The sequence below is a fragment of the Bidens hawaiensis genome, unplaced genomic scaffold, assembly GCF_021521415.1.
Source record: "Bidens hawaiensis isolate Kalapana, Puna unplaced genomic scaffold, B.hawaiensis_p1.1 tig00008059_1, whole genome shotgun sequence".
Classification (NCBI taxonomy): domain Eukaryota; kingdom Viridiplantae; phylum Streptophyta; class Magnoliopsida; order Asterales; family Asteraceae; genus Bidens; species Bidens hawaiensis.
The window spans coordinates 186,666-202,412 of record NW_027491568.1 but is presented as its reverse complement, the minus strand read 5'-3'; the positions used below and the strand labels follow the sequence as shown (position 1 = coordinate 202,412).

The 15,747-nt window shown below is 34.5% G+C and overlaps 1 protein-coding gene across 1 annotated transcript; it reads right to left on the bottom strand.

Annotated features, from left to right (window-relative positions):
- Positions 1 to 379: 379 nt before the first annotated feature.
- Positions 380 to 12,586, bottom strand: LOC143636807 (cleavage and polyadenylation specificity factor subunit 1-like). The gene is made up of 26 exons (XM_077104305.1): positions 12,221 to 12,586; positions 10,473 to 10,625; positions 10,180 to 10,333; positions 9,412 to 9,544; positions 9,156 to 9,301; positions 8,174 to 8,269; positions 8,038 to 8,090; positions 7,288 to 7,419; positions 7,072 to 7,123; positions 6,867 to 6,977; positions 6,645 to 6,779; positions 6,426 to 6,554; positions 6,269 to 6,346; positions 5,213 to 5,350; positions 4,951 to 5,045; positions 4,616 to 4,797; positions 3,823 to 4,547; positions 3,656 to 3,736; positions 3,493 to 3,558; positions 3,320 to 3,397; positions 2,374 to 2,595; positions 2,154 to 2,285; positions 1,885 to 2,061; positions 1,305 to 1,490; positions 835 to 1,211; positions 380 to 747 (listed from the first exon to the last, which is right to left on the bottom strand). The coding sequence occupies exons 1-26, from the start codon at positions 12,553 to 12,555 to the stop codon at positions 633 to 635; spliced, it is 4,281 nt and encodes a 1,426-aa protein (XP_076960420.1). The 5' UTR covers positions 12,556 to 12,586; the 3' UTR covers positions 380 to 632.
- Between the last annotated feature and the right edge of the window lie 3,161 nt (positions 12,587 to 15,747).

Genomic DNA, 15,747 nt, shown 5'->3' with positions numbered 1-15,747 from the left:
TAAACCACTCCCTACATTATAAAAACTACACTCGCATTTTTTCATGTGTTGAATGCGAGTGCTCTTAGCGATGTTCTAAGGCCAACATTTTACACAATTCAATCATTTAAACATTAAATATAGAAATTATGCTTAAACGTACAAAAGCTTCGCCATGCAGAATGGCATAAAACTTATTTTATTTTAATAAATAACACTCAATTTCCTTCATGAAAATCTGGCCGACAAGCATAAGATGATGCCATTGATTTTTGTTGATTATTAAAGGCTTCCAAATTGTTAAATTTAAATGGTTACCAAATTGAAGTCTTTCTAAGTATTGCAAATCTCGTTCACTACATGCTATCCAAGAAACTTAAAACTATATCCTTAAAAAAATAAGAAAAACCTAACCTACATGGTTTTATAGAGAGAAAAAAACAGACAACATAAACAAAGGTGGCATCTCCGAGCCACCATGACACCACCCTATGCCGCCAGTACGAAACCGCTGTTAGTTTTTTGGTCCTCCACAGCAACTACAAACTCTATACATACATTTTTAAATGTCCAAAACGAAAACTCTCAAAATGACACATGATTAGATGACACAACATGCATCAGTCGACTCTTAATCAACAAGATGATACACTTCACAAAAAGCTAGTACCGAGAGCCAAGTCATTCAAATTTGATATAATCTGAGCACGTGTCGTCCCAATCTGGTTAGCGATTTCATGCTGATTCTCAAATGGAAGCATATCATAACTGCACCGGAAAAAAAATTAACAAATCTATAAGATGTCTTTCTACACGACTTGACAGAATATGTGAAGAGAGATTAAACAAACTTACTAACACAACAGCTCACAGTCCACAATACTATCAGGCCCGGGGCGATGAGCCTTCCCATTAGAATGAAACTGGCGAAAGGATCTCGGATTCAATCCCGCAACATGAGGAACCGCATCCACAAGCTTTTTCTGCAGCGATTGAAGCCTGCGAAATGTTAATTCATCAAGTGGTGCAATACACCCAATGCTTCCATCTAGGGTTCCAAACACAAGTGCAAAACGGTTTGTTTTAACAGAAGCCGCAGGACCAGTGGAAGAAGCCGGAAGCATCTGTAACCGAAGGAACTTAGTCACATGGGCCCCCACATGAAACTCGGCTCGTGAAAGTAGTTTTTGACCTTTCCAACTTTCCGACACCTTTGGTGCATAGTAAAATATCTGAGAGTTACAAAATAAGGTAAATATAGATCCAAAGTGTTATATAAATGGTTAAGAAGGGAGCATATATATAATACATGAAGAAGTGCTTACCTGAACATTCTTTTGGTCATCTGAGACCATTAGACTTAAAGTACTTCCATCTATTAGAAACTCGGTAGCAAAGCAGTCAAGGGAGCCGAAATCCTTGGCTAATAAAGTCAGCTGGGACCCGTTTTCTTTCCAACTTAAGAAATATATGCTCTTGTGTACATCTCCTATTAGAATAAAATTCTTAACCTAAAAAGGAAACCATCAAACCGGCATTATGTTATTAGAGAGATGGTCAAAATGCAAGTCAAGCAGACATAAGCTTGCAGACGTCTAAACAAACCGAGCACAAACTAGACATGTCCGCGTTTGTTCTTTTAACTTTAGCCGAATACGAACAATTAAATGGGTTTTCTTGTTCACACTTTAAGAAAATGAGCATGCTTGTGTTAATAAACGAACATAACATGTATGAATAAAACATAAACACGCATAATTGAGCAAACAGCTATTGAAATAAAAGTAAACGTGAACATCAATCTGCTGGGCTTAAAAACATAAACGATCAAGCTTTGAACCAAAGGACATAAATGAACGTTCAATTCCTGTACAGGCCTAACTATAGACATGAAAGATGACTCACAATATTTAAGCTGACTACATAAAGTGGTGGGGCATCAAAAAACGCAACACCATTCAATTCAGAACCGGTCCACTTGTGTAGGATAACTTTGGGGCCTGAAGCAACTAGCAGATAGCCTTGAATTGAAGCTAATGCTGATATGGCACCTTTCATTTCCTTCGAGTAAACCTCCGTAACCTAAATGAGCAATAAAAGACCAGAAACAAAAACATTAAAAGAATTGTAATTCTAAATCCTAAAGTAATATACCAATAATCAAGTAACTATACCTTTGCCTGCGAATTTTCAGTGCTACTTTCAACCGAGAACAAAAGAGCGCGTCCTCTTGCAGCTACATCCTCCCCTTGCACATAAGCTGTTCCGATTGCTAAAAGAGTTTCTTTCTCTCGTGTAGTTGTATTCTAGCTCAAGAACAATACTCCAAAAGAATTAAAGATGACAATAAGAATAATAAATGGAAATAAACCAATGACTAAGATATTAACTTACGGTTAATGTAACCACTCTCACAGTTAATGCATTTTCAGAAGTTTGCATGTGAATGGTTCCTTTTGTTTGCCATGGCCCACCTGAACTCTCTGGTTCCAAAATTCGAACCTCAAATTCTTCAATAATATAAGTGCCATCAAGATTTGAAGTATCATGCTCGATTTGGTGGCCAGATTCTTGATCAACCAGAGTTGATAGGACTTGAGTTATGGGCTTTGAGACCTGCAAAAAACCAAGAATTAGACAATGAAGCCCAATTTGATAACTCAAATATTATAAATGTGAGATCTTTACACAAAACAATCCAAGTGTTATGATGTTTTAAAAGATAGCACCTTATATATGAAAAATGATACATGAAATTGAGAAGGACCTGGTTAAGGTTCATCTATGATACAATTAATCTAATCATATTCATCATAAAATAATTACGAAAGTTTGATTAAATAGTTTAAAAGAGATTGACATACACTAATTGTAGGGGCGAGCATGGGTCAGTTTGGGTTAGTTTTGGGCTAAAATCGTAACCATAACTTAACTATCAGTTAACAAGAGAATGATAACCGATCAATTAATATGATTAAGTCAATTATGGGTAAGTTAACCATGAACTAGAATTTGTCTTGAAATGTTTGGGCATGACTGAAATAGCCCAAACCTATGTTATTGGGGTTTAAAGTTTTTTAACCACTCAATAATTTGTTATTAATATTATGCATTTGGGTTCGAATAATTTGAGTTTTACCATTTGGCATTTGTATATATTACATAACATTAAATATATAAATATATATACAAACACAAAGGGTAGTAAGTCGAGTCGGTTAACTGTGTTTTTACTAAATCGTGGGTCAGTTCAACTTTGTCGGTTATAAATATACAAATAACCAAAACCGACCCAATTGATAGTCAGCCAAAAGCAAAAAAGAACTGATAGTCAACTCACAGGAACAGAAACTATAAGCGGGTATAAGTTCTTCTCGGCAAAGTATGTCACTTGATGTGGAGTGGCCTTCAAGGGAATCTATCCAAAAGCACAAACAAATTTCAACAGTTTGTATGTCAAACAAACATTTGACTTGATAGCAAAACAATAAAATTATACATTTAAACTAAAACCTTTTGTACTGGCCAATGATTGTCATATGATAGCAAAGATGGAAGTTGACAGATCTTCAAAGTACCCTGTTTAAAAAAAATAAAAAAAAATTCATGCATTCGACACGTTAGATTTTAGAAGATGAAATGAAGAAAATAAAGTTATGTTAGATTGCTAACTGACCTGTGAGGTAACATAAATGAACCCATGGTTACAGTACATGTTATGAAGAACTGTAAACGCGATAATTGGTCCGTCACAAAGCTGTAAAAAAGTCAAACACAGTGAGGATTAAATTGTTTTAAGTTGTAAATGTAGCCTTTACAAATAACATAAGAAGTGATTTTGACCTGTGGATGAATTCGAATACGTTCTCTGAACTTCATGAACCAGGCAGACCGTGAACCCGATAGGAAAAAACCCGGGCACCCACCAATGTTTTTAAACATTGTGATTCGAGGAAAATGGGTTTCAGTTGACATATCTTCTCGTGTGTACGTATCCAAAGAAACACGTGAAAATCTTAAATTTTTAAGCCTTGAAGTACCGGGGCTTGAAGAGCTTTGACCATTAACTGGTTGACTTTTAGAAGCAGTTTCCGAACCTTCATACATGTAAGCATGATAACAAAGAATGGTCCCGTCAGTCAATATTCCAAAAAGAAACGGACGGCTATTCTCTCCATGCCACCTATGCATTGCCAGTTCAACAACCTTCATATTCTGGTATTTTTGAGACTCATTGGAAGATTCTTGAAACAAGTTATCTCCAATAAAAGGTCTTCCCGACACAAAGCTTTCAACAGAAAAAACACAACAAAAATTCGGGACATCGTATATTTCAAGGGTCCCGTTTTCATAACAAATCACACAATAGATATCACCCTGATCAGGAGGTGTACCATCAGGTCCTTCTACTGGTTCACTGACACCTGTCAAAAGCCATGCATCAGTGCTTGTTTTTCTAAGCCATGGTTCTGTTCCTCTATCGTGGTAAAGTGTACACGCGCTTATTGTTCTATTAGTGGTCTGAAATGCTGCTAAGTTGTTGATGCTCATTGTGCATGAGGACGGGTCTGCAAGTATGAAAAAAGTAGTATATTAAAAATAGCAAACGACAGCTGAGTTGCCATAATGAATGTACCTCCAACAAGAAGCTGAATACTTCCATCAGTCATCATCAATAAAACATAAGGATCGGCAATAGAGACTGATGACACGGTCAAAGCAGCTTCAGAATTTGTGGCTCGAAAGGTTAAATCTTGAGTCATGAAAGCACCATCAAGAATCCGAGCTCCACGGGAGTACACTTGTATCACTCGCCTCCTAATCAAAATGCAACAAATTTGGCAAAAGTGGTCTAATAAACGTGAATTGAAGTAGATAACAAAGAAAATAGTAAACACGATTTCATAGATATGTGTGATGTGTTATATCTATGAAAAGCTTCAATGTATTATTGAAAAAGTATAGTTTTACCTTCCAAAAAGATTCCCGACATAAATGGTGCTACCTTGAACAAAATAATCCACATTTTCTGTCACCTCCTCAAGATTACTTACTGTCTGTAATACCTGCACACGTAAAATACTTTATGTTATTAGTTTCATGCTTATTAAGCAGTGTGACATTACTTATAAGTGTCTTATTATGCTAGCTACCAGATTGCTATCTTTTTGGATTAATAAACACAATAAAGCAGGAAAAAAAACATGTAATTTCACATGTGAAAGGTACATACCATTGTCCGGCTTTCTAAGCTGATAATTAAATATGCATGATACTCTTCATCTTCAGTTGCTGTTTTTGAATGTTCAGCTTGATTGCGTGAACTTTTGTGATAAACGGTCCAAAGCCCTTTACAGCCTGGTATAGATTCCTACAAAATACAAATGTTGATATATTGACAATTTTCAATTGCATGCTAAATTCATATGAACTTGCAAGTAGAGCTAGTAATTCGTGTCGTATCGTGTTTAACAGGTTAGAGACGACGCGATTAATACAAATATCAAACATGAAAACGACTCGTTTAACACTTGGCTTTGGTGGTTTGAATATATGTTTTATGTATCAAGACGGAGAAATGATGAACCCTAGCCTCCTAATTTTAATTAATTTTAAGTATAAAATTGCATAGTGTACTTTTTTGCTAAACAGGTCTTATCGTGTATTAAACAGGTACCCAATTTCCAACCTTACTTGAAAATATAATAAAAATAAAAGATGTAACTAAACTTAGGGTTGTACGAACCGAAAGAACACGAGCGAATCATGTTCGTGTTTGTTCGTTTAACTTTAACCATACATACGATCGAAAAAAAAAACAATTAAACGAACATGGTTTCATGTTGTGTCACTCGTTAAAAAAATGAAGATGTTCGAGTTCGTTTTTATGTCCGTTCATTAACAGTATACACAGACAATTCATGGACATAAAAGAACGAACATAGCTGAACATAGATGAACTGCCATAAATGAGTTAAAACCAATTGCAAGTAAATGTGAAGAAGAATGCGTTTGGCCTAAAAAGATACTGGAATAAGACTGCTTTATAACGGGCCTAAAACTTAAATGAAATATATTAACAAACTCAAACAAACGTAAACTAGCGATGTAAACAAACATAACCAACGTTGACAAACATATAGAAACGAACAAGACATGTGTTGATGTTCATTCGTTTAACTAAATAAACGAAAGAATTATTCATGCTTGTTTATTAAATAAACGAACAAGCGAATTTCCCGCCGAACGGTTTTTACAATCTTAAATATAATTACATAAATGGACATACTTGGGTGATGATTTCAGGACGAATAGATCGCTGAAGCACGCAAAGAGAACCATTTTTTCCATGGCCAGAACAGCATACCTAAGAACATTTCAGATAAAAAATAACTAATACAAATTAAATAATGTAAGACTTGTAATGCATATAATATACAACTTACAAGTTCATAATTACTTTGTTTAGCAACCCCTGTTGCATTTTGATCAGTATTCATGCGTAAGCCATACGAGAAGTCTTTCAAAGGGCCAACGTTAATCAAAGAGTCCCTCACAGTAAACGAGAACGTTTTCTGAATCATTTAGAAAAGAAAAGAAAAGATTTATTACAATCATTTGATGAACAGATCATGGTATTATGGCCAAAAGCATATTAATTTGACCTGGGATGACTGTGCATTGTTGAGCTCTGAACCATACAATGAAATTTCATCATCATTTGCCATATCTTGCAAAGCATCGGAGGAAGATCTTCTTAACCGTTTAGTTGATGGAAGATCGCCTTCAATATCACCAACCTTAAAAGGCGCAAAATATTTAGTAATTTATTTGAGGTTCTTTTTACATAATAATAAATTTAAAGGTAAAACACATGATCATCAAACCTCTTCCTTTGCACCCATAGAGGATCCTGCTCCACAATGGAACTGAACAAGCAAACTATCTCCTAAACGACTCCCAAGAAAAAAGAAAGAGGATCCTATAGTAGTGATTCCCTATAACAGAAACATCAATGCATACTGCAATTGTTAATACTTAATAAACATAAAGTCTTCTTTAATGTAATGTGCTATTTAAATAATTGCTTACTGAGGTTAATACTGAAGCCTTTGACTTGGAAAGATCAAGCTTCTGCACAATCCTGCAAAAATAAAGTTGTAACTTCTTAGCATTTGCTAAAAAAAACTGTAAACAACAATCATCAAGTTAACGCATGTTAACTAATGGGAAAATGAGACTAAAAACAGTTGTTATAAACGTTATAACAAATGAAAAGATTAAAAAAACAGAGTAAAGGTTACACACCGTCCATCATGAACAAGTGTCAACAAGAGTAGTTCTCCGGATTTTGTTGACAGCATGGCAACATCATTTGATAACCAAGTTGCATTTGCAGCATCAAGCTCCACGCTGAAACTTGATCTTGACATTTCTTGACTGATAAATAAAAGATGGCTACATATTAGAAATCATATGATATTGCGTGCAAAAGCAAGATAGTAAGATACTATGTAACATCAAAATTCACCGCAAACACTGATGTAAAAATTAGAGGGCATTACATGAAGCACATATAAACATATGTACACAGACAGTCACGTATCTATGTGACATAAATGCATATATACATACTATATACACGCATATTTTAGTTTAACTTTAGCCTAACTATTTCCATTGTGTGTGTGGTTCAATAGTAATTTAATGGGGTGTTTGGGATTCCTTATTTTAGCTCCTTATACCTTATAACTTATGGGTTATAAGTTATAAGGTGTTTGGGAAAGTTAGGTTTTGTGAGTGTATAAGGCATAAGTTACAACTTTGTAACTTATACCTTATACCTTAAATAAGGTATAAGGAGGTCAAATAAGGAATCCCATACACCCCTTAAATATATGCAAGTGGTTCAGACTTCAGATAACAGGTTGTCTTCTCAACGTTTGTATATTATTAGTTGCATGCAATAATTCTAACCAATGACAAATAACTGAACAAAAATACATGGAAAAATAGAATAGTAAGTGTTAAAGATAAAAAAGTACAAATAAAACGGACCTGCTATCCATGGGAACAGCATAATTATTTAAAGCCAATATGCACGATGCTGACTGCACAAGAGCGGGAACCAATTTAAAAGCATACTATATTGAGATTTAACTGCGTTACAATGGAAAGAGAATAAGAGAAATACCTGGCTATGATAATGAATAGTATTTGCACAAATTACAAGAACTCCACCAATTGGAGATGGAACAGCAAGAAGCTTATAGGCATCATGTGGAAGATTCTGATACAAAAAACAATTAATCTCAATAAACAAATAAGGAAACATATTTTATCACTAAAGTTAAAAGAAATCCACACTTCCAATAAACTGTGGTAAAATAATAACCAGACCCAATCTAAACTTCCCAATAAGCCAATGATTTCATCATAGTTATCAAAGGCGCTAGGCGCACTTAAGGCGCATAGGCCTCGCTTGGAGCCTAGGCGCGAGGCGCAAAAATAAATGAGGGCCTAAGACAAAAAAGCGCACTTATATAAAAAAATATAAATATATTACGTATTAGAAATATAGGGGAAAGTTAATGTACAAATCAAATTATACATACAAATGAATCAAGTAGCGTAATTATATATACAAGTAGAGTAATTATGAAATTACGTCATAGATTAATAATTACTCTATGACGTAATTACATAATTACTCTACTTGTATATATAATTACCCTACTTGATTCTCACGTTTAGCACGTTAATTTCATTTGTATTTGATCCAAACCCAAAAAAAAATACTATTCTTCATATATAATAAACGAAGGCTATTACTACCAAAAGCTCTAAAAGAGTCGAGATTCAAATGTAATTCCAAAACTTGAATAACAAATTGTTCAAAGTAAAGTACCAAAATGTTCAAAACATAAAAACCAAAATGTCAAAAAGTAATAAATAATAAACGTTCAAATGACTATTGTTCTTGATCTGTCATCAATGCCAGTAGAGGTGTTGTCACCTTCAAGAAGCGAGGGCTTAGAAACTAGAAGCGCAGATGCTGGGCCTGGCCTGGAAAATGGGCCTAGGCGCAAGAAGCGAGGGGTTTTAATAACTATGGATTTTATACTGTAGGAGTGTTCTAATTGATAAAAACAGATGAAAAAATAGTAGGAACTTACAATGGCAGACCATATGAGTGGATGCTGCTTCAAACTGGTACTGATACTTAGTGCAGAAATTACACAAGAATGATGCTTATATGGGAGACGCCCAGCCCATGTGAGTTCTTTCTCATGAAGGATCACCAAAACGGGTTCAATGTAACCTATAAACTCAATACGATTAAACTCATAACTCACCAAGAAACCAAAAAGGCGAAAAAACACACTCTTCATAAAACATGAAACAGTCAAATTTAGGTTTATAACTTCTTACCATGAACAAATATAAAGTCTTTGACATGCTTGACATCGAGATCTCGTAAACTAATCATATATGAAGACTGTATACGTGCAGAAACCGAGCCCCCACCACTAGAACCACCATCATCGCCCACCAAACCACCAGCCTAGCATCCAGAATAAAACAAAAAGATCAGTAGTGATCTGAAATGTTAATGTTTTAACCAAAATGGAACGTTAAATGTGTCAGACACAAAGCACAAAATGATGAATGCAGCGATATGTATCAAACTGAAAAGAGAACTGAGGTAGCATTATCAGAAGCACTAATCCAACATGTTCTACCCATATCATTATGAAAGATTCGAGTAACATAAAAGTTTATAATGTTCAGCAATTAGAAATTTTATAGAACAAAAGACCATTTGAGAAGACATCCACTGATTGGCTGATTAAAACCTTGATTAAGTAATTAGAATATCTATAAAAGAAAAGCAGCAAAAGCACATTACATGCAATATAATAGAGCTATGATAGAATAGGGTTTGTCATGTGACCATAAAGATCTATAGAGAGGATATACCATCCAATATACTGACTCAATCTTTAACTAAATGGTAGTTAACAGAATTATAGTTTGGATCACTGACTCAAACTAAGATTAAGACTTGACGCCATTTTATTATGATGAATTTTCTATACAATTTAAACACTTCTTCCAAGTAGAACACGGTGTTGTATGCATTTCAAATTAATATAAGTATTACTGATGCGGAGAAAAAATTAGAGTAGCAGGAAAGACCTCAGCGGCTTTGAGCATTATCATCTGTAGGCCATAAACAAGCACCCCTGCACACCTACCCAGAGGATCGGCTTTGATAAACGGCCCTCTGGCAAAACTCTCTCTGCCTTTTTTCAAATGAAGCCACTGTGGACCCTCAAAGCAGTGCATTGATCTGAAAAGGAAAAAAAATGTAAATTATTAACAGCCACCATGTTGATACGATCCAACTCAGGACTCGATAAACAGTTGTAAACAATATAACTTGTTACGATGCACACGATTTGCTAACCTAACAAATAGATTAGGCTCACCTTGTACGGAGTCCATACACTGAATCATCAAATTCTAAAATTGAGATTTTTGCATCTCTAAATGTTAAGATAATAGAATCTCTTCTTCTTCCACTCGTCCGGTCCTCTGCTCCAGAAGACAGCACACCTACCGATTCCACATTTCCGTGCAACCTGTAAATACAAATATAGTTTTATATGAAGCATGGAAAATATTTTATTCTACCTTATAGCAAATATTAAGATTGTTGTTCTCTAATTCAATTTGCAAGTAGCCATTTTTATAACTTTTTTTGAAAGGCGGCAAAATTATATAAAAGGAAAAAAAAGCACGAGACCACGACTAGCAAGAAGCTAGAGGGTAACCATTTTTATAACTACCGAGTTATGTTATTCCAGTATTCCACACGCATGTAACTCTAAGGGCTTTTGTCTCCCATTGCTAGTCATTCAGCTTTTTCTATCCATAGCGGTTAATAATAATTAATTTTTTTTATAACAAAGACACATAGTTCTTTCCTTAGAGATATAAATAATTAAAAAGGCTAATTTGAACTTTTGTAGTAAGCAGTATGACCTAACATCTAACAAGGGGTACAATATCATGAATAAAAACCAATAGTTACACCATTAGAAACAGGGGCGGACCCACACTATGTGGGTCAGGGTCTTGGGACCCTAATGTTTTTTAAAAATTTCATAGAGACGGTATGTTAAATTTTTCAAGGAACACATAAGAATAGATAGATTGAAGCCAATGAACAAAGTTTAAGTTTGGTGTAGTGGTAAATCCCTTGTCAACAATCTACGAGGTCGTAGGTTCAAGTCTCACTAAGTGCATATTTTGCTTCTTCTTTTTTTTTAATTTCATTTTCTATCCTTAAGTACCATTTGGTTCATGGAATTTGAATTGGACTCGGAAAATACTTCATCCAAAATTATGTTTGGTTGGTCAATGAATGAATTTGATATCACTTATGAGATCATATTAAAGAGCATTTAGATCATTAGATGTCCAGCTTCTTGTATCATGAAAATCATGATAAAACAAGATGCAGGTAGATAAAATCTGCATATGCTGTTCCTAACTAGAAAGATTCAAATGTCACAACTTCCCAAAAGCTTATTTGTTCCCGATAACAAAATGCAACAAGCATCATTGATTCATTGTGTGCGTGGTAAAAGCACACAGGTCAACATAAAAAATATATATAATTATGCCAATCCTTCAAATTTATGGATTTATCATATTAAAGTAAGGTTGACAAACATACTCAGATTCTAGGATATAACCTGACCATAGACACTATTTCTTCCAAGTATTTCATCAGATAGTTGCTGTGCACCTCTAAGTTACCAAAGTTTTCACACTTAAATTTCAGGAGACAAAGATGATTTGCTTCAATCAATGAATTATTTAACTAGTTTTAATTAAGATGATTTGCTTCAAACAATGAATTATTCAACAAGTTTTAAAACACGATCCGGTTGTACAAGCAAGCTGTTCCATGGTGGTGATTATAAAGATGGAGTAATTCTTATGTTTCTCGCCCCAACCCGAACTAAACGACAACTGAGACCCCATTGGAAAAAAAAAATCCTGACTGATTAGAAACTAACTTAAACTATGCATAAGCGTTCCACTACATCCATAATCCATGAACAAATACAACGTCACATAAACAATCTTCCCTTCCAAAATAACTATTATCTAACCAATTCCTAAATTGCAATGTATATACTATATTTTAACCTAAATTCAGTAGTACCTGTAACTGCAAACGAGTTCTAAGGAAGCGCCAGAAAGGCCAGCCATGAGGCCGCCGCGCTGCGGTTGAACCGAATCCTTATTATTACTAGTAGCGTCATTTTCCGAAACCCTAACTGTGTAGACTTCCAGAACGTTAGCAGCGGTGACAATGAGGTTCGGGATGGGTCCCACGCCTGGTGCCGGTGTGGTGGGCCACACGGAGTCTATATCTTCGGTGGTCTGGACGGAGAGAATGCGAGGAGCAAAGTCTGCCGGAGAATGCGTGATGAATCCCGAAGCGCAGTTGTCGATCCCGGTGGGTGCGTGCATTAACTTGTATGCTGCGTAGCTCATTTTGACTGTGAAATGTGAACTGCTGTGATGAGTTCTTAAATTAGGGTTTTGAAAAGGGGTTAAACCTCCTCAGTGGTGGTTTGAATTGAGCAGGGAAGAACATGTGCTCGACCGAGCATTCTGATCCCACCTTCTATACTAAAACTTATTTTATTTTCTCCCCCCATTTCAATTAAATAATATCTTTTATACCTTTTATCATTACCTTTTTTCTTTCCTTCACTCACAATCACTTTCAAAATATATTAAAAAATTATAGGAGATGAACAGTAACTTTTCAAATATACAGAAAAATTATTACTTTTTCTAAAATATAAAAACTATTTACTCACAACACCCTGAATCACTCTCTAAATTATAAAAACAGCCCTCGCATAATATAAGGGGTTGGATGAGAATGCTCTAACTAACGGTTCGCTATACACCTCTTGAACCGTTTTACGAGAAGTTCTTGATAATTATGTTCGTTTATGTTTGTTTATTTTTGTTCGGTTTACATATTAACAGAGATAATTAAATATTATGTGGATAAGTCATATATTTAATGATTTTATATTTATTAGTTTGTATTTATTGTGTTCGTTTATGTTTGTTTGTGTCCGTTTACGTTTGTTCATATATGTTTGTTTATATTTATTCAGTTTTGTTCATTAACTATTTGTTTAGATTTTAAGCAAACGAACACGAGCATGTTAATTCATTTTTTAGACAAACAAATATGGACACGAAATATGTGTTTAATTAAGTGTTTATGTTCATTTAAAGTTAAATGAATGAATACGAGCATGCTCTTGTTCATGTTCATTCGGTTTGTTTATAGGACTAACGCCACGCAATTCAAATGTTGCTTAACATTATAAGACGAGAACCACAAAAAAGAAACCGATACAGTGGAATCAAAAAGTCTCTTTGTTTTTGCTATTTGAACTAAAAATCACTTCATTATGGGCACTCTAATTAATCCACCATCTTTAAAAGAATTCTATTTTTTGGACGCAATAACACACTCTCCAAAACACGTGATCCGACACTTCCACTAAATTTGAACACATTGGCCGACAAATAGAAGGAATGTTTAAACCTTTTATACTTAAATTATACCTTGTTGGCCGACAAGTACGACAAGCAACCTCCAAATCAAAATACTAACCTTTCTAGGAATATATTTGTTCTATCTCGTTGGAGAATAACCACCCGGGCCTCCCACCGATCAAGATACGATCTAGCTCCTTTTACCGAGAAGAGTTCAACCAATTCCAGCTCCCAAATCCACCTATCATTGTAATCAAACAAGTATATTAAAGAAAGACTCGAAATTATCTCGATACGTTGACCATCCTCTACCCCATATCCTAAATGCTTTTTCCAACTCCACACTCAACTCGAGTCAACCAACCTCTCTTTAAGAAAACAATCTTTGTTTATCTCTAGATACCGTGAACACAACATAGTATCCCCAACTCACACACCTTTCCAAAGCAAAGTATTATTTTCTCAATTATTTCTTAATAACTGAAAGTGAAATTATGTCTTCATCGTTGAGTTTACTAATTGCATTTACAGTCCTCGTCCAAATTATATTCTCTTTAATTTTTTACCAAACCATATTTATCAACTATTCATGTAAATAGACTTAAGCACTTTTACCTACAAGGAGTTAGGACACGAGTTAGGACTATTTACAAATATCCACAGCCATTTATTTATGCAGCATAGCTAAATTAAAAACTCTTAAAAAACGCTTGTAAAGCTTCTAAATTGTTTGACCACTATAATATTTTAGAATATTTTTTTCTCTAATTACTATATACGGTGTTTTAGCCAAGTTATGTGAAAGGATGAGGAGAGAGAGGTAAGACAATCGTTCCTTACAATGAGAAGGGTTAACAGGTGCATATAGTGATGTGGCTAGCGTTTATCAGGCATCAACTAGTTATGCTCTTAAATCATCCACGATGATTGTTTTAGGGCATTTTAGCCCATGTGGCACCCTTGGAAGTTTTTGGGTGTCCCGTATGTATACAAGGATGGGTCAAATGAATTATTGAGATGAGAGGAGAGGAAATGAGTAATGACATATTTTTTACGGTTGGTTTTTGTAGCAAAAGGATCAGTCTTAACCGATGATGACATGACGTGTGTTAATCTTTCCATAAGATTCTCTTACGTATCTTTTAAGGTTTTGTTTCTCTTTGTAAAACGTGGATATAGTCTTAGTGGCAACCTTGACAACCCTGAGAATTCACAAAGCCGGCCAAACCAGAAAAATTTTGCCCTTAGGCCTTAACGGACTTAATAATGTGAACTATTTTTTTGTGTAAAAAAACAATTAAAGTTACAACAATACACATAACAATTAACAAAGTCATAGGCACATGGTGTTAGAATGAGTGTATCACAAGAGTGAGCTTATAAATGTTCGGTTATTATATATGTGTGTATGTGTGTGTGTGTGTATATATATATAAGTTTAGTATCATTTATAAATATTATATATTTGTGTCATTTTTAACATCTTTTTTCATTGAAAATTAAGTTTAAATATTTGGGTAGTCAAATTATGAGACCGACCTTTTAACACGAAATGGGTTTAGCATGTTTGAGTTTGAGCGTAACAGGGGAGAGAAATTGAAGTTGAAGATCATTGAAGACCATCAAATTGAATACTTGAAGATTCTAAAGTTTGAAGCTCAAAATCTAAAAGTCAATATGTTAAAGTTTGAAGATTATTAAAGATCAACAAGTTGAAAACTTGTGTGACTTTTGATGATAACCAATGAACAAGGTGTGTGACCTGGCTGACATAGTCAACAATGTAGTTACTTTTAAGTAATCTATGTCACTTAATGAAATGCCTTCAGTTGAGTTTTGTTATTATCAAAAAAGGGGCTATTGTTGGGAAAATAATGGTTTAAACTTTAATCAACCTTAATGTTTTAATAATGACTTAATTAAGACAATGTGGCATAAAATAGTTATAGTTCATCATTGATAACTATATATGTCACACACATGTCCCTTAGCACTTAATTGATCATCATTAGTCACACTTAAGCAACATAAGACTTAATCAAGACTACACATATCCAAGATCATGATTATCAAGTTCATGTCTCCCAAGGGTTAAATCAAGATTTCTACACCAACATGAAGATGAAGAAATCACAAGATTAATTCACAGAAGACAAATTA